At 43.9% G+C, this 25,655-nt stretch overlaps 1 protein-coding gene across 1 annotated transcript; it reads left to right on the top strand.

Moving 5' to 3' along the window:
* The first annotated feature begins 159 nt into the window (after nt 1-159).
* On the top strand, nt 160-24,923 carry LOC306982823 (melanoma receptor tyrosine-protein kinase-like). Its single transcript, XM_079583272.1, has 7 exons — nt 160-345; nt 13,638-13,789; nt 18,684-18,885; nt 20,734-20,868; nt 20,999-21,067; nt 24,224-24,342; nt 24,789-24,923. Exons 1-7 carry the CDS (start codon nt 219-221, stop codon nt 24,855-24,857), a joined length of 873 nt encoding a protein of 290 aa, XP_079439398.1. The 5' UTR covers nt 160-218; the 3' UTR covers nt 24,858-24,923.
* The last annotated feature ends 732 nt before the right edge of the window (nt 24,924-25,655 follow it).

The following is a 25,655-nucleotide window of genomic DNA, read 5'->3' as shown; positions in this document are numbered from 1 at the left end:
GCATTAGCCGGCCGCCTGGGTCGCCTATGCCCAGGCCCGGCCCCGAGCGTGGGCGGTGCCAGGTCTGCAGGGGGCGTGGTCGGAGCAGTGCGCGTGTGGAGGCGCCTCTCTCTCTCTCTCTCTCTCAGTCTCAGTCTCAGCCGCGGTCCCTAATGGAGCTCTGTCAGCGGGAGAAGAACCTGCCTCTGCCCGCCTCGGAGCGCCTCTGACCCGGCCTCATGGAGCGGATCCTGCTGCCCCGGGCCCCGGTCCTGCTGGTCCTCCGGCCCCGGGCCCCGGTCCTCCTGCCCCGGGCCCCGGTCCTGCTGCTGCTGCTGCTGTTCGGCCGCGTCTGCTGCGCCAAAGGTCAGTCCCGTCACATCAGTCCGGACCGAAGACAGAGTCAGTCCGGGTTTAGTCCTGGTTTAGACCTGGTTCAGTCCTGGTTTAGTCCGGGTTTAGCCCCCGTTTCAGTGCGTGGTTCCGCGTCTGTCTGCGTGAGTCGGCGCGTGCGCTCGCAGTTGCCGGAGCGGTCGGACTTGTTCTGCAGATGTTTCGAAATCGAGTCAAAATGTTTCTCACGCAAAAAGAACCAGACGCGACGCGAGACGTGACGTGACGTGACGGAGGAACTTCACGTCGTGTTTGTCTCTTTAAACACGGGTTTGTTTGATCCTAAAGGAGACGCTGCAGGTGAAGAAGAGAAACATTTAAATACAGAGACGTGAACCTGTGACTTCAGTGTGAGCAGGGCCGGACTGGGACTCTGGTCAGCGTGAATGTGACACTTCCACAGATACACATGTTAACCTCTGACCCCCCGCCTTAACCCAGAGCCTTTTCTCCAGTTCGGCTTTACCCAAATCTAAAGGCTTCTTGACTGGAGAGCAACACTGTAACGCCTCATTGGAAAGATAAAATCTAGAAAAGTGACGGGAACTTTTTGTCACGTTGTCGCTGCATTTTCGTCACTTTTTTGTCACTTTTTCATTACTTTTTTCATTGCTTTGTCGTCACATTTTGTTGTGTTTTTGTCACTTTTTCGTTGCTTTTCCAGCACGTTTTTGTTGTTGGATGCTTTTCTTTTAATCCCTTAACTCCCGCCTGAACCGAGAGCATTTTCTCCAGTTTGGCTTTACCCCAATCCAAAAGCTTCTGGAAAAAAGGTGGGAAAATAGCAACAAAACTGAGACGAAAACGATGATGGAAATGTGACAAAAATATGATAAAAATTTGAAGAAAAAAAGTTACAAAAAATGTGACAAAAAAAAGACAAAAAAAGTGACTAAAAAGTGAGAAAAATTTGATAAAAATTTGACAAAAAATTGATAAAAATTCGACAAAAAAGTGAGAAAACATTGATGAAAATGTGACAAAAAAGTGAGAAAAATTTGATAAAAATTTGACAAAAAATTGATAAAAATTCGACAAAAAAGTGAGAAAACATTGATGAAAATTGGACAAAAATTTGACCAAAAAATGACCAAAAAAATGAGTTACATAAATGAGTTGAATACCCAACAAAAAATCTGCTGGAAAAAGAATCTGATGACGTGAGGAAAAAGCTCCTCTCGGTTCAGGCGGGGGTTAAGAGGTTAAGCTTTTAGATTTGGGTAAAGCTCGGTTACGCCCGGGGGTGAGGGGCCCGGTGGACATGTGGCCAGTCCGCCCCTGAATATGAGGAATAAATGTGGGAAGTTTCTGTCATTTTGAACAGCGACCTCAGAATAATGAGTCAGAGTCAGAGTTAAAGCTGCAGTTTGGAACTTTTCTGTGGAACAAACAGTTGATATTTGTGTGTGACCCCGTGGCTGTGCGTGGTCCGCGTGGCGCCTTTACTTTCCATCACCGTGGCCTCTGGGACCCCCCGACCCCCCCCCCCAACACACCTGATCCTGGAGACAGTTCAGCTTCACCCAAATCTAATCTGTCTGTCTGTCTGTCTGGTTTAGTCCTGGTTTATTCTGCAAATCAAGGTGAAAGTATTTGAAGTATTGAGATCACAGTACTCTGAATACTTTGAAGTACATGTATGTATTCAGTCACTGTGCAGATTATTGTGAAGGACTGAGCTCACAGGGTCTGAGTCCGGTCTAAGGTCCAGGTCTGGATCAACATCAAAGTCTGAGTCTGGCTCTGGTCCAGGATCAACACGACTCCCCCAGGATTTATCTGAGGGACATCAGCCCCCCCCAAACACCCCCCCCAAAAAAACTCCCCCAGGATTTATCTGAGGGACATGAAGAAGAGTCACAACAGCCCCCCCCCCCCCCCCCAGAACTCCCCCCAATCTGTCTCCATGAGCCGGGACGGAGCAGGTCCACGAGCCCCCGGGGACTCAGCATCTGCGGGGCAGGGACGGTCCTGGTCTGGTCCTGGTCTGGTCCTGGTCTGGTCCTGGTCTGGTCCTGGTCTGGGCCGGTCCTGGTCTGGGCCGGTCCTGGTCTGGGCCGGTCCTAGTCTGGGTCGGTCCTGGTCCTGGTCTGGTCCTGGTCTGGGATGGTCCTGGTCTGGGCCGGTCCTGGTCTGGGCCGGTCCTGGTCTGGGCCGGTCCTGGTCTGGTCCTGGTCTGGTCCTGGTCTGGTCCTGGGCCGGTCCTGGTCTGGTCCTGGTCTGGTCCTGGCCCGGTCCTGGTCCTGGGTCGGTCCTGGTCCTGGGTCGGTCCTGGTCTGGGCCGGTCCTGGTCTGGTCCTGGTCTGGGCCGGTCCTGGTCTGGGCCGGTCCTGGTCTGGTCCTGGTCTGGGCCGGTCCTGGTCTGGGAGGATTGTTGTGACTCGGCTGCAGGAAAGACAGAACCTTGAAGTTTTGTTTTTGTGGAAGTTTGTGAAACGTTCAGACGTCGAGGTCGTTCAAACATGAGGAAAACTAAAACAGATGAACTTTGACCTTTGACCTGGAAACAAATAAAGACTCTTCACACGAGTCATCATCACTGAGGCTGTGTCCGAATGTCCACACTATCCCCTATATACTCACTATATAGTGACTTTATAGTGGTCACGCCATTTTGTAGGGGTGTCCGAATGTCCAGAGAGAAATTTCGAAATTTCCCACAATGCATCTGGAAAAGTAGTGAGCATCGATGGTCCCTAAACGGGTCAATATTTCCCACAATGCATTGGGAGAGTCTGAGAAGAGCCTGACAGAGACAGGTCAGTGAACTAAACACGACTGAAGTAAATCAGCTGTTTCAGTCGTGTGTTTGTGTTTCTCATGAATAAACGACTTAAATATAAACGGTTACGGTGAAAAGATGCTAACGTTAGCTGCTAACCTTTAGCTGGAGCTGTTAAATGAGCGATAGCTTCATGCTAACGTTAGCGGCTAACCTTTAGCTTGAGCTAAATGACCGACAGCTTCCTCTCGAATAATCCAAGCCATTCATGTAAAATCCATGTGAAGTAAAAGCGTATCTGACTCATATTTATCCATAAATATTCCACTGTCTCTGAGTTTGGTTTTTATCACAGAAATACTTTATTCCCGGAGTTTATTGAACTTTCAGCAGATGTCGTCACTCCAGCTGCTGGTGTTCGGACACCGGGCTCTGAGCGACTCTCGGCGTCTCTGAGCTCACACTGGAGAGTTGTTGTTTTTTTCTTCCTTTTTTCGTGATGACAGTAACGCCTGTAAAAGTGCCAAAACTGTCGTTCTGTTTCATAAAATAAACGTTTGTACCAATAAATGAATTCAGATAAAAATAATAAAAAACATATCTGCAGCTGCAGCGCGGAGAAAGTCGTGGCTTGTGTCCGAATCACCAACAGAATCAGTGACTATATAGTCACTATATAGTGACTATATAGTCACTATATAGTGACTATATAGTCACTATATAGTGACTATATAGTCACTATATAGTGCGGCCTGTGTAGTGAATGAGGGTCAGGGACTCGGGTGGACATTCAGACTCAGCCTCAGACTCTTCACAATAACACGAGTTTTATACATTTAAACTTTAAACAGTGAGGATTTTTATTTCTAATTCAGTCTGATTTATTGAGGTTTGAATTTCAAAAACAAGGTGATTTTCCCACAAAAAAACACCAAAGTCTGACCCCGGCCTGACCCCGGCCTGACCCCGGCCTGACCCCGGCCTGACCCCGGCCTGACCCCGGCCTGACCCCGGCCTGTAGGACTCCAGCTCCCAGAATGCCGTGGGGCTGTTTGTCTCGAGGCTGAAAAACAAATCACTCGACTTCAATTTAGGAAAAATGTGTCGGAGTCAGCGCCTCGAGGTCAACACAGGCTCTCTGTTAGAGTATTTATACTACTACTGCTGAAGTACTACTGCTAATTCTGCTGTCAGAGTATTTATACTACTGTCACAGTACTTATACTACTGTTAAAGTACTTATACTACTGCTCAACTTAGGAAAAATGTGTCGGAGTCAGCGCCTCGAGGTCAACACAGGCTCTCTGTTAGAGTATTTATACTACTACTGCTGAAGTACTACGACTAATACTGCTGTCAGAGTACTTCTACTGCTGTCAGAGTACTGATACTACTGTCAGAGTACTGATACTACTGTCAGAGTACTGATACTACTGTCAGAGTACTGATACTGCTGTCAGAGTACTGATACTACTGTCAGAGTACTGATACTGCTGTCAGAGTACTGATACTACCGTCAGAGTACTGATACTACTGTCAGAGTACTGATACTGCTGTCAGAGTACTGATACTACCGTCAGAGTACTGATACTACTGTCAGAGTACTGATACTGCTGTCAGAGTACTGATACTGCTGTCAGAGTACTGATACTACTGTCAGAGTACTGATACTACTGTCAGAGTACTGATACTGCTGTCAGAGTACTGATACTGCTGTCAGAGTACTGATACTGCTGTCAGAGTACTGATACTGCTGTCAGAGTACTGATACTACTGTCAGAGTACTGATACTGCTGTCAGAGTACTGATACTACTGTCAGAGTACTGATACTACTGTCAGAGTACTTCTACTACTGTCAGAGTACTGATACTGCTGTCAGAGTACTGATACTGCTGTCAGAGTACTGATACTGCTGTCAGAGTACTGATACTGCTGTCAGAGTACTGATACTGCTGTCAGAGTACTGATACTGCTGTCAGAGTACTGATACTGCTGTCAGAGTACTGATACTACTGTCAGAGTACTGATACTGCTGTCAGAGTACTGATACTACTGTCAGAGTACTGATACTGCTGTCAGAGTACTGATACTACTGTCAGAGTACTGATACTACTGTCAGAGTACTTCTACTACTGTCAGAGTACTGATACTACTGTCAGAGTACTGATACTACTGTCAGAGTACTTCTACTACTGTCAGAGTACTGATACTGCTGTCAGAGTACTGATACTGCTGTCAGAGTACTGATACTACTGTCAGAGTACTGATACTGCTGTCAGAGTACTGATACTACTGTCAGAGTACTGATACTACTGTCAGAGTACTTCTACTACTGTCAGAGTACTGATACTACTGTCAGAGTACTGATACTGCTGTCAGAGTACTGATACTACTGTCAGAGTACTGATACTACCGTCAGAGTACTGATACTGCTGTCAGAGTACTGATACTGCTGTCAGAGTACTGATACTACCGTCAGAGTACTGATACTACCGTCAGAGTACTGATACTACTGTCAGAGTACTGATACTGCTGTCAGAGTACTGATACTACTGTCAGAGTACTGATACTACTGTCAGAGTACTTCTACTACTGTCAGAGTACTGATACTACTGTCAGAGTACTGATACTACTGTCAGAGTACTGATACTACTGTCAGAGTACTGATACTGCTGTCAGAGTACTGATACTACTGTCAGAGTACTGATACTACTGTCAGAGTACTGATACTACTGTCAGAGTACTGATACTACTGTCAGAGTACTGATACTGCTGTCAGAGTACTGATACTGCTGTCAGAGTACTGATACTGCTGTCAGAGTACTGATACTACTGTCAGAGTACTGATACTACTGTCAGAGTACTGATACTACTGTCAGAGTACTGATACTACTGTCAGAGTACTGATACTGCTGTCAGAGTACTGATACTACCATCAGAGTACTTCTACTACTGTCAGAGTACTGATACTACCGTCAGAGTACTGATACTACCGTCAGAGTACTGATACTGCTGTCAGAGTACTGATACTACTGTCAGAGTACTGATACTACCGTCAGAGTACTGATACTACTGTCAGAGTACTGATACTGCTGTCAGAGTACTTCTACTGCTGTCAGAGTACTTCTACTGCTGTCAGAGTACTGATACTACTGTCAGAGTACTGATACTGCTGTCAGAGTACTGATACTACTGTCAGAGTACTGATACTACTGTCAGAGTACTTCTACTGCTGTCAGAGTACTGATACTACTGTCAGAGTACTGATACTACCGTCAGAGTACTGATACTACTGTCAGAGTACTGATACTGCTGTCAGAGTACTGATACTGCTGTCAGAGTACTGATACTGCTGTCAGAGTACTGATACTACTGTCAGAGTACTGATACTGCTGTCAGAGTACTGATACTGCTGTCAGAGTACTGATACTACTGTCAGAGTACTGATACTACTGTCAGAGTACTGATACTGCTGTCAGAGTACTGATACTGCTGCCAGAGTACTGATACTACTGTCAGAGTACTGATACTGCTGTCAGAGTACTGATACTGCTGTCAGAGTACTTCTACTGCTGTCAGAGTACTGATACTACTGTCAGAGTACTTCTACTGCTGTCAGAGTACTTCTACTACTGTCAGAGTACTGATACTACTGTCAGAGTACTGATACTACTGTCAGAGTACTGATACTACTGTCAGAGTACTGATACTACCGTCAGAGTACTGATACTGCTGTCAGAGTACTGATACTGCTGTCAGAGTACTTCTACTGCTGTCAGAGTACTGATACTGCTGTCAGAGTACTTCTACTGCTGTCAGAGTACTTCTACTACTGTCAGAGTACTGATACTACTGTCAGAGTACTGATACTACTGTCAGAGTACTGATACTGCTGTCAGAGTACCTCTACTGCTGTCAGAGTACTGATACTACTGTCAGAGTACTGATACTACTGTCAGAGTACTGATACTACTGTCAGAGTACTGATACTGCTGTCAGAGTACTTCTACTGCTGTCAGAGTACTGATACTGCTGTCAGAGTACTGATACTGCTGTCAGAGTACTGATACTACTGTCAGAGTACTGATACTACCGTCAGAGTACTGATACTACCGTCAGAGTACTGATACTGCTGTCAGAGTACTTCTACTGCTGTCAGAGTACTGATACTACCGTCAGAGTACTGATACTGCTGTCAGAGTACTTCTACTGCTGTCAGAGTACTGATACTGCTGTCAGAGTACTGATACTGCCGTCAGAGTACTTCTACTGCCGTCAGAGTACTGATACTGCCGTCAGAGTACTGATACTACTGTCAGAGTACTGATACTACTGTCAGAGTACTGATACTACTGTCAGAGTACTGATACTACTGTCAGAGTACTTCTACTGCTGTCAGAGTACTGATACTACTGTCAGAGTACTGATACTACCGTCAGAGTACTGATACTACCGTCAGAGTACTGATACTACTGTCAGAGTACTGATACTGCTGTCAGAGTACTGATACTGCTGTCAGAGTACTGATACTGCTGTCAGAGTACTGATACTACTGTCAGAGTACTGATACTGCTGTCAGAGTACTGATACTACTGTCAGAGTACTGATACTACTGTCAGAGTACTGATACTGCTGTCAGAGTACTGATACTACTGTCAGAGTACTGATACTGCTGTCAGAGTACTGATACTACTGTCAGAGTACTGATACTACTGTCAGAGTACTGATACTACTGTCAGAGTACTGATACTACCGTCAGAGTACTGATACTGCTGTCAGAGTACTGATACTGCTGTCAGAGTACTGATACTACTGTCAGAGTACTGATACTACTGTCAGAGTACTGATACTACTGTCAGAGTACTGATACTACCGTCAGAGTACTGATACTGCTGTCAGAGTACTGATACTGCTGTCAGAGAACTGATACTACTGTCAGAGTACTGATACTACCGTCAGAGTACTGATACTACTGTCAGAGTACTGATACTACCGTCAGAGTACTGATACTGCTGTCAGAGTACTGATACTGCTGTCAGAGTACTGATACTACTGTCAGAGTACTGATACTACTGTCAGAGTACTGATACTACTGTCAGAGTACTGATACTGCTGTCAGAGTACTGATACTGCTGTCAGAGTACTGATACTACTGTCAGAGTACTGATACTGCTGTCAGAGTACTTCTACTGCTGTCAGAGTACTGATACTGCTGTCAGAGTACTGATACTGCTGTCAGAGTACTGATACTACTGTCAGAGTACTGATACTACCGTCAGAGTACTGATACTACCGTCAGAGTACTGATACTGCTGTCAGAGTACTTCTACTGCTGTCAGAGTACTGATACTGCTGTCAGAGTACTGATACTGCTGTCAGAGTACTGATACTACTGTCAGAGTACTGATACTACTGTCAGAGTACTGATACTACTGTCAGAGTACTGATACTACTGTCAGAGTACTGATACTGCTGTCAGAGTACTGATACTGCTGTCAGAGTACTGATACTACCGTCAGAGTACTGATACTACCGTCAGAGTACTGATACTACTGTCAGAGTACTGATACTACTGTCAGAGTACTGATACTGCTGTCAGAGTACTTCTACTGCCGTCAGAGTACTGATACTGCCGTCAGAGTACTGATACTACTGTCAGAGTACTGATACTACTGTCAGAGTACTGATACTACTGTCAGAGTACTGATACTACTGTCAGAGTACTGATACTGCTGTCAGAGTACTGATACTGCTGTCAGAGTACTGATACTACTGTCAGAGTACTGATTCTGCTGTCAGAGTACTGATACTACTGTCAGAGTACTGATACTACTGTCAGAGTACTGATACTGCTGTCAGAGTACTGATACTACTGTCAGAGTACTGATACTACTGTCAGAGTACTGATACTACTGTCAGAGTACTGATACTGCTGTCAGAGTACTGATACTGCTGTCAGAGTACTGATACTGCTGTCAGAGTACTGATACTGCTGTCAGAGTACTGATACTACTGTCAGAGTACTGATACTGCTGTCAGAGTACTGATACTACTGTCAGAGTACTGATACTACTGTCAGAGTACTGATACTGCTGTCAGAGTACTGATACTACTGTCAGAGTACTGATACTGCTGTCAGAGTACTGATACTACTGTCAGAGTACTGATACTACTGTCAGAGTACTGATACTGCTGTCAGAGTACTGATACTACTGTCAGAGTACTTCTACTGCTGTCAGAGTACTGATACTACTGTCAGAGTACTGATACTACTGTCAGAGTACTGATACTGCTGCCAGAGTACTTCTACTGCTGTCAGAGTACTGATACTACTGTCAGAGTACTGATACTGCTGTCAGAGTACTGATACTACTGTCAGAGTACTGATACTGCTGTCAGAGTACTGATACTGCTGTCAGAGTACTGATACTACTGTCAGAGTACTGATACTACTGTCAGAGTACTGATACTACTGTCAGAGTACTGATACTGCTGTCAGAGTACTGATACTACTGTCAGAGTACTGATACTACTGTCAGAGTACTGATACTGCTGTCAGAGTACTGATACTGCTGTCAGAGTACTGATACTGCTGTCAGAGTACTGATACTGCTGTCAGAGTACTGATACTACTGTCAGAGTACTGATACTACTGTCAGAGTACTGATACTACTGTCAGAGTACTGATACTGCTGTCAGAGTACTGATACTACCGTCAGAGTACTGATACTGCTGTCAGAGTACTGATACTGCTGTCAGAGTACTGATACTGCTGTCAGAGTACTGATACTACTGTCAGAGTACTGATACTGCTGTCAGAGTACTGATACTACTGTCAGAGTACTGATACTGCTGTCAGAGTACTGATACTACTGTCAGAGTACTGATACTACTGTCAGAGTACTGATACTACTGTCAGAGTACTGATACTACTGTCAGAGTACTTCTACTGCTGTCAGAGTACTGATACTGCTGTCAGAGTACTGATACTACTGTCAGAGTACTGATACTACTGTCAGAGTACTGATACTACTGTCAGAGTACTGATACTACTGTCAGAGTACTGATACTGCTGTCAGAGTACTGATACTACTGTCAGAGTACTGATACTGCTGTCAGAGTACTGATACTACTGTCAGAGTACTGATACTACTGTCAGAGTACTGATACTACTGTCAGAGTACTGATACTACTGTCAGAGTACTGATACTACTGTCAGAGTACTGATACTACTGTCAGAGTACTGATACTACTGTCAGAGTACTGATACTGCTGTCAGAGTACTGATACTGCTGTCAGAGTACTGATACTACTGTCAGAGTACTGATACTGCTGTCAGAGTACTGATACTACTGTCAGAGTACTGATACTACTGTCAGAGTACTGATACTACTGTCAGAGTACTGATACTACTGTCAGAGTACTTCTACTGCTGTCAGAGTACTGATACTGCTGCCAGAGTACTTCTACTGCTGTCAGAGTACTTCTACTGCTGTCAGAGTACTGATACTACCGTCAGAGTACTGATACTACTGTCAGAGTACTGATACTGCTGTCAGAGTACTGATACTACTGTCAGAGTACTGATACTACTGTCAGAGTACTGATACTACTGTCAGAGTACTGATACTACTGTCAGAGTACTGATACTACTGTCAGAGTACTTCTACTGCTGTCAGAGTACTGATACTGCTGCCAGAGTACTTCTACTGCTGTCAGAGTACTTCTACTGCTGTCAGAGTACTGATACTACCGTCAGAGTACTGATACTACTGTCAGAGTACTTCTACTACTGTCAGAGTACTTCTACTGCTGCCAGAGTACTTCTACTGCTGTCAGAGTACTTCTACTGCTGTCAGAGTACTTCTACTGCTGTCAGAGTACTTCTACTGCTGTCAGAGTACTGATACTACCGTCAGAGTACTGATACTACTGTCAGAGTACTTCTACTACTGTCAGAGTACTTGTGGCAGCAGGTGGCGCTGTGCAGATACAGATGTGTAGTTATGACTTTAGTGAAACATCTGTGGTGAATCATCATCGTTTTATCTAATGAAGAAAAGTGATTTGTTTTAATGTTATATTTTAGCTCCACAGACAGATGTTCCACAGACAGATGTTCCACAGACAGATGTTCCACAGACAGATGTTCCACAGACAGATGTTCCACGGGTTCCAGAGGTTCCAGATGTTTGTGACTCATTTCTCATTGGCATAACACGGTTGGCACGGCAACCGTTTAAAATCTGTCTCTATGCCACTTCCTGCCAACGAGGAAGTGAAACTGTAAACATCACAGAAAATATGTCTTTTTATGGAGTAATATTTGAGGTATCTGTACTTTTACTCGAGTATAAGTACTTCCCTCATGTTGCATATGTATATATATATATATATATATATATATATATATATATATATATATATATATATATATATATATATATATTTACATCGTGCAGCGGACAGTGAAAGTACTTGTACTGCAGTACTCGCTCCGGAACACGAGGCAGACTCTGTTATTGGCGCTCTGATCAGGGTTTGCTGCCGTTGTGCCTTCGGGCAACGCACTCCAGCCACAGCCTCACTCTGCCTGTTTCCTACCGCAGTACTTTTACTAATACTTCATGTACTGCGGTGCCGTTTCTGTGAGGAATGTGTGGAATGTGGACAGGACTTAACAAGATCCTGAAGTCCCCGGTCCGACACATGGGCGTGCGTGTGTGTGTGTGTGTGTGTGTGTGTGTGTGTGTGTGTGTGTGTGTGTGTGTGTGTGTGTGTGTGTGTGTGTGTGTGTGTCCGCATTGGCAGAGTGGTTTGATTAAAATGGAAGTGAATGATTTGTCGGCATCGTTTTGAAACCCGGACCGAGCCTCACGTGACCTTCCCAACATGGCGTCCGGGTCAGGGGTCAGAGGTCAGAGTTGTTGCACCTGCAGCCGAGTGAAAACTGCAGGAGAGATTTGTAACAAGTCCCTGAGAGGATGGAACGAACCGAGTGTTTAAAGGATCTGCAGAGGGAGGAGCAGGAGAAGCAGGAGGAGAAGAGGAGCAGGAGGAGAAGAGGAGCAGGAGGAGAAGAGGAGCAGGAGGAGCAGGAGGAGAAGAGGAGCAGGAGGAGAAGAGGAGCAGGAGGAGAAGAGGAGCAGGAGGAGCAGGAGGAGCAGGAGGAGAAGAGGCGCAGGAAGAGCAGAGGAGAAGATGAGCAGAGAAGCAGGAGGAGCAGGAGGAGAAGAGGAGCAGGAGGAGCAGGAGGAGCAGGAGGAGAAGAGGCGCAGGAAGAGCAGAGGAGAAGATGAGCAGAGAAGCAGGAGGAGCAGGAGGAGAAGAGGAGCAGGAGGAGCAGGAGGAGCAGGTTGCAGCGAGACCACACTTGTCTCAGTTCGCCTCAGATTCCGCTCAGACGAGTTCATTCACAAAGCGCTCAGTGAGGAAACGTCTCCTTCAGTCATTAAAGAACTCGGTGTTACAGAGTCTTTAAACCCTGAGCTGGAGCCAAGAGGATTCTGGGAAACGTAGTCATTATGTGTTTGGAGGCCGTGACCTCGCCTGGAGCAAAGACAAAAACAAGACCTGGATTAAACCCGGGTTAAAGTGCTTTCATAGATCTGCATCGATTTACACTTAAAACATTTCACACGTCGCTGGCTGGGAACAAAAGAGTTATATACACAAGATATATACAAATATATATACACAAGATATATACAAATATATATACACAAGATATATACAGGGTTTATTAAACATATATACAGGGTTTATTAAAGATATATACAGGGTTTATTAAACATATATACAGGGTTTATTAAAGATATATACAGGGTTTATTAAACATATATACAGGGTTTATTAAACATATATACAGGGTTTATTAAACATATATTGTGGGAGTTGTAGTCTCTGATGTTGTTGCTCTGTGTGTGAGGGCAGAGGGGATTGTGGGAGTTGTAGTCTCTGATGTTGTCGCTCTGTGTGTGAGGGCAGAGGGGATTGTGGGAGTTGTAGTCTCTGATGTTGTCGCTCTGTGTGTGAGGGCAGAGGGGATTGTGGGAGTTGTAGTCTCTGATGTTGTCGCTCTGTGTGCGGGGGCAGAGGGGATTGTGGGAGTTGTAGTCTCTGATGTTGTCGCTCTGTGTGTGAGGGCAGAGGGGATTGTGGGAGTTGTAGTCTCTGATGTTGTCGCTCTGTGTGTGCCAGGGCAGAAGGGATTGTGGGAGTTGTAGTCTCTGATGATGTCGCTCTGTGTGTCGCAGTGCGAGGGCAGAGGGGATTGTGGGAGTTGTAGTCTCTGATGTTGTCGCTCTGTGTGTCGCAGTGTGCCAGGGCAGAGGGGATTGTGGGAGTTGTAGTCTCTGATGTTGTGCGAGAGCAGAGGGGATTGTGGGAGTTGTAGTCTCTGATGTTGTCGCTCTGTGTGTCGCAGTGTGAGGGCAGAGGGGATTGTGGGAGTTGTAGTCTCTGATGTTGTCGCTCTGTGTGTGAGGGCAGAGGGGATTGTGGGAGTTGTAGTCTCTGATGTTGTCTCTCTGTGTGTCGCAGTGTGCCAGGGCAGCAGTAACGCGCTGTCGCTTCTCGTGACGGAAGAGAGTCACTACAACAACATGAAGAAGACTTACGAAAACTGCACCACCATCCTGGAGAACCTGGAGATCACCCACACCCTGCAACATCACGACCTCAGCTTCTTAGAGGTGAGCCCCCCATATCTGCCCCACAAACACCCGACATCACCCACTGTCCCACAAACACCCGACATCACCCACTGTCCCACAAACACCCGACATCACCCACTGCCCCACCACAAACACCCGACATCACCCACTGCCCCACAAACACCCGACATCACCCACTGCCCCACAAACACCCGACATCACCCACTGCCCCACAAACACCCAACATCACCCACTGCCCCACAAACACCCGACATCACCCACTGCCCCACAAACACCCGACATCACCCACTGTCCCACAAACACCCGACATCACCCACTGTCCCACAAACACCCCGACATCACCCACTGCCCCACAAACACCCGACATCACCCACTGCCCCATAAACACCCGACATCACCCACTGCCCCACAAACACCCCGACATCACCCACTGTCCCACAAACACCCCGACATCACCCACTGCCCCACAAACACCCGACATCACCCACTGCCCCATAAACACCCCGACATCACCCACTGTCCCACAAACACCCCGACATCACCCACTGTCCCACAAACACCCGACATCACCCACTGCCCCACAAACACCCGACATCACCCACTGTCCCACAAACACCCGACAAAAAAATGACAAAATGTGACAAAAATGTGACAAAAAAATTACAAAAAATGTGACAAAAAAATGACAAAAAAGGACCAAAAAATGACAAAAAAAGTGACAAAAAAATGACAAAAAATGTGACAAAAATGTCACAAAAAAGTGACAAAAATGTGACAAAAAAATGACTAAAAAATGACAAAAAAATGACAAAAATGTGACAAAAAATGACAAAAAAAGGACAAAAAATGTCAACAAAAATGACAAAAAATGTGACAAAAAATGACAAAAAATGTGACAAAAATGTGACAAAAAAATTACAAAAAAGTGACAAAAAATGTGACAAAAATGTGACAAAAATGTGACAAAAAATGTGACAAAAAATGTGACAAAAAATGTGACAAAAAAAGACACAAAAATTACAAAAAATGACCAAAAAAATGACAAAAAATGTGACAAAAATGTGACCAAAAAAATGACATTAAATGACAATAAATCACCCACTTTCCCACGCTCATTCATTCACAAACACTGACATGTTTGGTATCTACGTGTAGCAGGAAGGGCTGTGACTGAGATGACGCTGTAATCCAAATATGGTCACTTCCTTTGTGGGCGACCACAGTGGTTAAAGGCGGGAGAAACATCCACAGGGCGCATTTAGGGCCGTTTTCTCCAAATGAGGTTTTCATTCAGTTTTTCCATAACGGCCTCCTGAACAGAGATGTTTGCCTTCAGCCTCATCAACCAAACGAGGCGCTGATGCTAATGTGGAGGTAAACGAGGCGCTTTGTAGAGCAGCTTTTACACGACGAGGCCCGACGGAGCCGCTGGACTACATGTAGAAACACAGAGTTTGTAGATCAGGAGGAAATGTTCTTTTGGAGGTAAATATTTGTGTGAAAACAGGACGAGACGATCGATAGAGTCCAAGGCCGCGGCTCCAGACTCAAAGTCCTATCTCACACTGTGGGCCTGCAGCTCCTGGTCCTCCGGGAGGTCACGGCGACACAGACGGGTGTGAGTGGGTCGTGTGCAGATAACGGCAGCTGTGGCCTTGGCTCAGTTCAGACTGTGGAGAAAAACACCGGAGGAAAACTCAAATGTATATGTACATGTCAGTATTTGTGAATGAATGAGCGTGGGAAAGACCCGGTGTAAAGGTTTTAAACTACCCCCCATTTCAGGCGACCCCCCGGTACTTTGAAATCAGTTTCAAGTTACCCCCGGGGGTAAGATGAATGCCATTTCAAGCTACGCCCCCTGATTTCAGATTACCCCCCTCTCAACTGCTTTCTTCATCCATAAAATACCTTACAGGAACCGCAGTTGGAGCCCTAACCTTAAGGATAGTGGAGTTTACGAGCTAAAGCTAACCTTACCTTAGCCCTAACCTTAAGGATAGTGGAGTTTACGAGCTAAAGCTAACCTTACCTTAGCCCTAACCTTAAGGATAGTGGAGTTTACGAGCTAAAGCTAACCTTATCTTAGCCCTAACCTTAAGGATAGTGGAGTTTACGAGCTAAAGCTAACCTTACCTTAGCCCTAAACTTAAGGATAGTGGAGTTTATGAACTAAAGCTAACCTTACCTTAGCCCTAAACTTAAGGATAGTGGAGTTTATGAACTAAAGCTAACCTTACCTTAGCCCTAAACTTAAGGATAGTGGAGTTAACGAGCTAAAGCTAACCTTATCTTAGTCCAAACCTTAAGGATAGTGGAGTTTACGAACTAAAGCTAACCTTACTTTAGCCCTAACCTTAAGGATAGTGGAGTTTACGAACTAAAGCTAACCTTACCTTAGCCCTAAACTTAAGGATAGTGGAGTTTACGAGCTAAAGCTAACCTTACCTTAGCCCTAACCTTAAGGATAGTGGAGTTTACGAGCTAAAGCTAACCTTACCTTAGCCCTAACCTTAAGGATAGTGGAGTTTACGAACTAAAGCTAACCTTACCTTAGCCCTAACCTTAAGGATAGTGGAGTTTACGAGCTAAAGCTAACCTTACCTTAGCCCTAAACTTAAGGATAGTGGAGTTTACGAGCTAAAGCTAACCTTACCTTAGCCCTAACCTTAAGGATTGTTGAGTTTACGAACTCAAGCTAACCTTACGTTAGCCCTAACCTTAAGGATAGTGGAGTTTCCGAGCTAAAGCTAACCATACCTTAGCCCTAACCTTAAGGATTGTTGAGTTTACGAACTCAAGCTAACCTTACCTTAGCCCTAAACTTAAGGATAGTGGAGTTTACGAACTCAAGCTAACCTTACCTTAGCCCTAACCTTAAGGATTGTTGAGTTTACGAACTCAAGCTAACCTTACCTTAGCCCTAACCTTAAGGATAGTGGAGTTTACGAGCTAAAGCTAACCTTACCTTAGCCCTAACCTTAAGGATAGTGGAGTTTACGAGCTAAAGCTAACCTTACCTTAGCCCTAACCTTAAGGATAGTGGAGTTTACGAACTAAAGCTAACCTTACCTTAGCCCTAAACTTAAGGATAGTGGAGTTTACGACTAAAGCTAACCTAACCTTAGCCCTAAACTTAAGGATAGTGGAGTTTACGAGCTAAAGCTAACCTTACCTTAGCCCTAACCTTAAGGATAGTGGAGTTTACGAGCTAAAGCTAACCTTACCTTAGCCCTAACCTTAAGGATAGTGGAGTTTACGAACTAAAGCTAACCTTACCTTAGCCCTAAACTTAAGGATAGTGGAGTTTACGAGCTAAAGCTAACCTTACCTTAGCCCTAACCTTAAGGATAGTGGAGTTTACGAGCTAAAGCTAACCTTACCTTAGCCCTAACCTTAAGGATTGTTGAGTTTACGAACTCAAGCTAACCTTACGTTAGCCCTAACCTTAAGGATAGTGGAGTTTACGAACTAAAGCTAACCTTACCTTAGCCCTAACCTTAAGGATTGTTGAGTTTACGAACTCAAGCTAACCTTACGTTAGCCCTAACCTTAAGGATAGTGGAGTTTACGAGCTAAAGCTAACCTTACCTTAGCCCTAACCTTAAGGATAGTGGAGTTTATGAACTAAAGCTAACCTTACCTGAGCCCTAAACTTAAGGATAGTGGAGTTTACGAACTAAAGCTAACCTTACCTTAGCCCTAACCTTAAGGATAGTGGAGTTTACGAACTAAAGCTAACCTTACCTTAGCCCTAACCTTAAGGATAGTGGAGTTTACGAACTAAAGCTAACCTTACCTTAGCCCTAACCTTAAGGATAGAGGAGTTTATGAGCTAAAGCTAACCTTACCTTAGCCCTAAACTTAAGGATAGTGGAGTTTATGAACTAAAGCTAGCCTTACCTTAGCCCTAAACTTAAGGATAGTGGAGTTTACGAACTAAAGCTAACCTTACCTTAGCCCTAACCTTAAGGATAGTGGAGTTTATGAACTAAAGCTAACCTTACCTTAGCCCTAACCTTAAGGATAGTGGAGTTTACGAACTAAAGCTAACCTTACCTTAGCCCTAAACTTAAGGATAGTGGAGTTTACGAACTAAAGCTAACCTTACCTTAGCCCTAACCTTAAGGATAGTGGAGTTTACGAACTAAAGCTAACCTTACCTTAGCCCTAACCTTAAGGATAGTGGAGTTTACGAACTAAAGCTAACCTTACCTTAGCCCGAACCTTAAGGATAGTGGAGTTTACGAGCTAAAGCTAACCTTACCTTAGCCCTAACCTTAAGGATAGTGGAGTTTACGAGCTAAAGCTAACCTTACCTTAGCCCTAAACTTAAGGATAGTGGAGTTTACGAGCTAAAGCTAACCTTACCTTAGCCCTAAACTTAAGGATAGTGGAGTTTATGAACTAAAGCTAACCTTACCTTAGCCCTAACCTTAAGGATAGTGGAGTTTACGAGCTAAAGCTAACCTTACCTTAGCCCTAACCTTAAGGATAGTGGAGTTTATGAACTAAAGCTAACCTTACCTTAGCCCTAAACTTAAGGATAGTGGAGTTTACGAACTAAAGCTAGCCTTACCTTAGCCCTAACCTTAAGGATAGTGGAGTTTACGAACTAAAGCTAACCTTACCTTAGCCCTAACCTTAAGGATAGTGGAGTTTACGAACTAAAGCTAACCTTACCTTAGCCCTAAACTTAAGGATAGTGGAGTTAAGAGGTTCTTAAAGAGACAGAGGCCTATTTCAAGACATTCACTACAGCCATTTTGAGAGAGCAATTTTATACAAGGCAGTTATTCTAATTTACTGCATTTACAGACCAACAGAAGGTTTGTCATCATTGTAGTGTGATATAGACTGGTGCTGTGTGATTGAAAAAAGCATAACACCCCCTCTTTAACTCTCTGTGCAGACGATCGAGGAGGTGGGCGGCTACGTCCTGATCGCGTTTAACAAAGTGGACACTATCCCTTTGTCCCGTCTCCGTCTCATCCGGGGACACTCCCTGTACGACGAGCAGTTCTCTCTGGCCGTGCTCTCCAACTACGTCTACAGCCAGGAGCACCAGAACTACAGCAGCGGAGTGAGGAACCTGCAGCTCAGCAACTTAACAGGTAAGACCAGAGAAGTGCGTTAGCGTCGCCGAACCAGGGGAAAAGAGGGCGGGGCAGAATGAGGTGAATATCCACGCAGGCGTCATGTGACTGAGGGGATTCTCAGGAGTCTCAGCTGAATGAATGTCTCAGATCACAGACTGTGAGTTAGACTGAAAACAGACTGTTTTTAATGCAGGCTACTAGTTACCATAGACATGTACTAGCCTAGCGCCACGAAACTCTTCAAATATAAGAACTGCATGAATCAACCCCTTAACTCCCGCCTGAACCGAGCACATTTTCTCCAGCTTGGCTTTACCCCAATCCAAAAGCTTCTGGGAAAAAGTGTGAAAATAGCGATAGACGAAAACATTGAAGGAAATGTGACAAAAAAGGACAAAAAAAAGACAAAAAAAGGATAAAAAAGGACAAAAAAAAGACAAAAAAAATGACAAAAAATGTGACAAAAATGCGACAAAAATGTGACAAAAATGTGACAAAAAAATGACAAAAAATGACAAAAAATGTGACAAAAATGTGACAAAAAATGACAAAAAAATGACAAAAAATGTGACAAAAATGTGACAAAAATGTGACAAAAATGTGACAAAAAAATGACAAAAAAATGACAAAAAAATGACAAAAATTTGACAAAAAATGACAAAAAAATGTGACAAAAATGTGACAAAAAATGTGACAAAAATGTGACAAAAAATGACAAAAAATGTGACAAAAATGTGACAAAAAATGACAAAAAAATGACAAAAAATGACAAAAAATGTGACAAAAATGTGACAAAAATGTGACAAAAAATGACAAAAAAATGACAAAAAAATGACAAAAAAATGACAAAAAATGTGACAAAAATGTGACAAAAATGTGACAAAAAATGACAAAAAAATGACAAAAAATGTGACAAAAATGTGACAAAAATGTGACAAAAAATGTGACAAAAAAATGACAAAAAATGTGACAAAAAAATGTGACAAAAATGTGACAAAAAAATGACAAAAAAAAGACAATGTGACAAAAATGTGACAAAAATGTGACAAAAATGTGACAAAAATGTGACAAAAATGTGACAAAAAATGACAAAAAATGTGACAAAAATGTGACAAAAAAAATGTGACAAAAAAAATGTGACAAAAATGTGACAAAAATGTGACAAAAAATGACTAAAAAATTACAAAAAAGACAAAAAATGACCAAAAAAAGACAAAAAATGACAAAAAATGTGACAAAAAAAGACAAAAATTTAAAAAAAAGACAAAAAATGACCAAAAAAAAGACAAAAAATGACAAAAAATGTGACAAAAAAAGATGGAAAAAAAATTCATGACGTGAGGAACAAGATCCATTTAGATGAGTTTTGTAGATCTTAGCTTTCAAATGAGGCGTTACACTGGCCTACAGGATTTGGGTAAAACTGGAGAAAACGCTCTCGGTTCAGGCGGGAGTTAAGAGGTTAAAATAAAAAATCTTCTCCATTTGGCCAGGGCGGTCCCCGACGCCGCACTGAGTAATAGACATGATGAAATGCATGTTTCCGTGGTGACGACAGAGATTGTATCAAAGTGGGAGGGGCCAAACCAGAGCTCCTTCTGAATCTAAATGAACCTTTAAATCAGGCGTGGATCTGGCGCGGGGCGTGTTTCGTCTGTACTTTTCAGTTTGTGCAGACTCTGGCTCCGGTCCAGAGTTTTCTGTCACGGCGGCAGGGTTTAGGCCACACCCTCCTCGCGCTCTGTAGAACAGGTCTGAGAGGGAGCAGTCTAAAGCCTGGACTTAACCCGCCGCCTCTGTTTATGTTGGACACGTGTCAAAGTCTCACGAAGACGACCTCAAACCTCGACGTGTTGCTTTCAGAGATCTTAAAGGGAGGAGTGAGGATTACCCACAACCCCCTGCTGTGCCACGTGGACTCCATCCAGTGGTGGGACATCCTGGACAAGAGCGCCGACCCTGCCCTGGTGCTGAATCACGACGATCTTCCCAACAGCTGTGAGCGCCCACACGCCTCTGCACATGACATTCCATTGCATTTCATGTTTTTGTTGAATAGATTTAAATCCTTTTTGAGCAAAACTTTACTATCATTTTTGAACCAGGCCTGTTTCTCCTGTTGTTCCAGGTCCTAAATGTGACGGAGGCTGCGTGAACGGATCCTGCTGGGCCCCGGGACCTCAGCACTGCCAGCAATGTAAACAAACATTAGCACTAGCATTAGCATTAGCACTAACATTGGCATTAGCACTGACATTATCATTAGCACTAACATTAGCTGTAATATTAGCACTGGCATTAGCACTAGAGTCAACACTACAGAAAAAAAACATTAGCATTAGCACTAGCATTAGCACTAACATTGGCATTAGAACTGACACTATCATTAACACTAACATTAGCTGTAATATTAGCACTGGCATTAGCACTAGAATTAACTCTACAAAACAAATAAAAACATTAGCATTAGCACTAGCATTAGCACTAACATTGGCATTAGCACTGACATTATCACTAGTACTAACATTAGCTGTAATATTAGCACTGGCATTAGCACTAGAGTCAACACTACAGAAAAAAAACATTAGCATTAGCACTAGCATTAGCACTAACATTGGCATTAGAACTGACACTATCATTAACACTAACATTAGCTGTAATATTAGCACTGGCATTAGCACTAGAGTCAACACTACAAAAAAAAAACATTAGCACTAGCATTAGCACTAACATTGGCATTAGAACTGACACTATCATTAGCACTAACATTAGCTGTAATATTAGCACTGGCATTAGCACTAGAATCAACACTACAAAAAAAACATTAGCATTAGCACTGGCATTAGCACTAGAATCAACACTACAACAAAATAAAAACCTTAGCATTAGCACTAGCATTGGCATTAGAACTGACATTATCATTAGCACTGGCATTAGCTGTAATATTAGCACTGGCATTAGCACTAGAATCAACACTACAAAAAAAACATTAGCATTAGCTCTGGCATTAGCACTAGAATCAACACTACAAAAAAAACATTAGCATTAGCACTAGCATTAGTACTAACATTAGCATTAGCACTAACATTGGCATTAGCACTAATATTAGCTGTAATATTAGCATTGGCATTAGCACTAGAATTAACTCTACAAAAAAAATAAAAACATTAGCATTAGCACTAGCATTAGCACTACCATTGGCATTAGCACTGACATTATCATTAGCACTAACATTAGCTGTAATATTAGCACTGGCATTAGCACTAGAATCAACACTACAAAAAAACACATTAGCATTAGCACTAGCATTAGCACTAACATTGGCATTAGCACTGACATTATCATTAGCACTAACATTAGCTGTAATATTAGCACTGGCATTAGCACTAGAATCAACACTACAAAAAAAACATTAGCATTAGCACTAACATTGGCATTAGCACTAGAATCAACACTACAAAAAAAACATTAGCATTAGCACTGGCATTAGCACTAGAATCAACACTACAAAAAAAAACATTAGCATTAGCACTAGCATTAGCACTAACATTGGCATTAGCACTGACATTATCATTAGCACTAACATTAGCTGTAATATTAGCACTGGCATTAGCACTAGAATCAACACTACAACAAAATAAAAACCTTAGCATTAGCACTAGCATTAGTACTGACCTTTTAAGGAATAGGCCACCGTTTTTACATACTGAGATATGTTCTTACCTAACCGTAGCCGAGTTAATATATCCCCGTCGGGTCTTTGTCCGTGCGCTCTGTCACGCAAACGGTTCCCTATTTAAATAAAGTTACGTGAAGTGTTTTCATGCAAAGTATATTTACACAGAAATGAAACATGTCGAATTTATAAGCAAATAAAAAGGGGAACTATATTGTGAGGCGTAATGATACGAGGAGCACAACGTCCGCGCAGTAACTCCTAAAGGTTATTGACGGAAGTGAGCGGGGGAAGTCTTTAGGAACACTTCACGTAACTTTATTTAAATAGGGAACACGTGGAAGAGCTTGGTAGCTTCTATCGTGAGCTTTTTTGGAGCTATATGACATTCACACCGGATCAACAGAACTCAGGAGAACCCGAGCAGCAGCGAGGGGCGACTGCCTCATCCCTCTGAGGAAAAGCCTCTTTGGACAAAGCACCTTTTCTGTCCAAGCTGCCCATGAATGGAACCTCACCCCCACAACAATTAGAAACATTAACACATATAACTCATTTAAAACACAGTTAAAAAAATGGCTCATTGAGAATCAGAGCCGTCAGCACTGACAGGATCATCTCTTGCTGCCCCCTGCTGGCCTCTTGTCCTCGTCTGTTGTGTCTGTCTCTGCAGTTGTTGAGTTTGTAGGAGTCTTGTTGTAATGTCTGTCAGCATGATTGGTTTGCGATATTGAGTGTGTTGTTTTCTGTTACATTTTTAAATATTTTATTGTATTGCATTTTAATGTGTATAATTGTACCTTACGCCCTTCAGGAGGACACACAACAACTGTCCAGGGACTACAGATGAAAAATAGCCCTTAGGCTAATTCTGGCATATTTGCATGTATAATGTATATTAATATGCACTGTCCCTATAATAAATACATAAAAAATGACATGTGGGAGAGGCTGCGTATGTGCTCCGTTTGTCTGGCAGAGCGCACGCACAAAGACCAGACGGGGATATATTAACTCGGCTAAGGTTAGGTAAGAACATATCTCAGTGTGTAAAAACGGTGGCCTATTCCTTTAACACTGGCACTAACATTAGCTGTATATTAGCACTGGCATTAGCACTAGAATTAACACTACAAAAAAATAAAAACATTAGCATTAGCACTAGCATTCGCACTGACCTTAACATTGAAACTAACATTAGCTGTAACATGAGCACTAGCATTAGTACTAGAATTAACACCAGAATTAGCTCAAGCATTAGCACTAACATTAGCACTAGCATTAGTACTAGAATTAACACCAGAATTAGCTGAAGCATTAGCACTAACATTAGCACTAGCATTAGCTGTACATTGGCACTAGAATTAGCCAAGAGGGTCTAAATGAAGCTCCAGACTTGCACAGGAAATGACATCACCTCCACATTAGCACTAGCATTAGCAATAACATTAGCTGTAACATTAGCATCAGCTAAACATCAGTATTAGCACTACAATTAGCATCAGTATTAGCATTAGCATCAGAATTAGCACAAGCATCAACATTAGCACTAGAATTAGCATTAGCTCTTGAATAAACATTAGCATCAGTATTAGCACAAGCATTAGCATTAGCATGATCGTTGATTAGCACTAGCATCAGTGCATATTTAAAGCTAACCGCTCGTTTCCTCGTCAGTCTCGCGGCTGATCTGTGCCGACCAGTGCAACCACCGATGCCACGGCCCTGGACCCAGTGACTGCTGCCACGACGAGTGCGCGGCGGGCTGCACCGGGCCCCGCGCCACCCACTGTCTGGTGAGTGTAACTACAGCTGAACTAACCACGCCCCCACTGTCTGGTGAGTGTAACTACAGCTAAACTAACCCCCCACTGTCTGGTGAGTGTAACTACAGCTAAACTAACCACGCCCCCACTGTCTGGTGAGTGTAACTACAGCTAAACTAACCCCCCACTGTCTGGTGAGTGTAACTACAGCTAAACTAACCCCCCACTGTCTGGTGAGTGTAACTACAGCTAAACTAACCCCCCACTGTCTGGTGAGTGTAACTACAGCTAAACTAACCCCCCACTGTCTGGTGAGTGTAACTACAGCTAAACTAACCACTGACTCCGCCCTCTCGGTGGCGTCCGTGCTCCTCTGACTCCGCCTCCTCTGTGGCGTCCGTGCTCCTCTGACTCCGCCTCCTCTGTGGCGTCCGTGCTCCTCTGACTCCGCCCCCTCTGTGGCGTCCTGTGTCCAGGCGTGCCGCTCCTTCAGCGACGACGGCACCTGTAAAAAGACGTGTGATTGGCCGATGGATACGACATGAACACTCACCAGAGCGTCCCAAAGCCAGGCGCCAAGTTCACCTTCGGAGCCATGTGTGTCACCGCCTGCCCCCGTGAGACCCACTCACTGTAGCCCTGGTTTAGCCCTGGTTTAGCCCAGCTTTAGCCCTGGTTTAGCCCTGGTTTAGCCAGCTTTAGCCCTGGTTTAGCCCTGGTTTAGCCCAGCTTTAGCCCTGGTTTAGCCCTGGTTTAGCCAGCCTTTAGCCCTGGTTTAGTCCTGGTTTAGTCCTGGTTTAGTCCTGGTTTAGTCCTGGTTTAGCCCTGGTGTAGTCCTGGTTTAGTCCTGGTTTAGTCCTGGTTTAGTCCAGCTTTAGCCCTGGTGTAGTCCTGGTTTAGCCCTGGTGTAGTCCTGGTTTAGTCCTGGTTTAGTCCTGGTTTAGTCCAGCTTTAGCCCTGGTTTGGTCCTGGTTTAGCCCTGGTTTAGCCCTGGATTAGTCCTGGTTTAGTCCTGGATTAGTCCTGGTTTAGTCCAGCTTTAGCCCTGGATTAGTCCAGCTTTAGCCCTGGTTTAGTCCAGCTTTAGTCCTTCTTTAGTCCTGGATTCGTCCTGGTTTAGCCCTGGTTTAGCCCTGGTTTAGCCCTGGTTTAGTCCTGGTTTAGTCCTGGATTCGTCCTGGTTTAGCCCTGGTTTAGCCCTGGTTTAGCCCTGGTTTAGTCCTGGTTTAGTCCTGGTTTAGCCCTGGTTTAGCCCTGGTTTAGTCCTGGTTTAGTCCTGGTTTAGTCCTGGTTTAGTCAGCTTTAGCCCTGGTTTAGCCCTGGTTTAGCCCAGCTTTAGCCCT

This window comes from Gobius niger (assembly GCF_951799975.1).
Source record: "Gobius niger genome assembly, contig: SCAFFOLD_191, whole genome shotgun sequence".
Lineage (NCBI taxonomy): Eukaryota > Metazoa > Chordata > Actinopteri > Gobiiformes > Gobiidae > Gobius > Gobius niger.
This window is presented reverse-complemented; position numbering and strand designations above follow the sequence as displayed.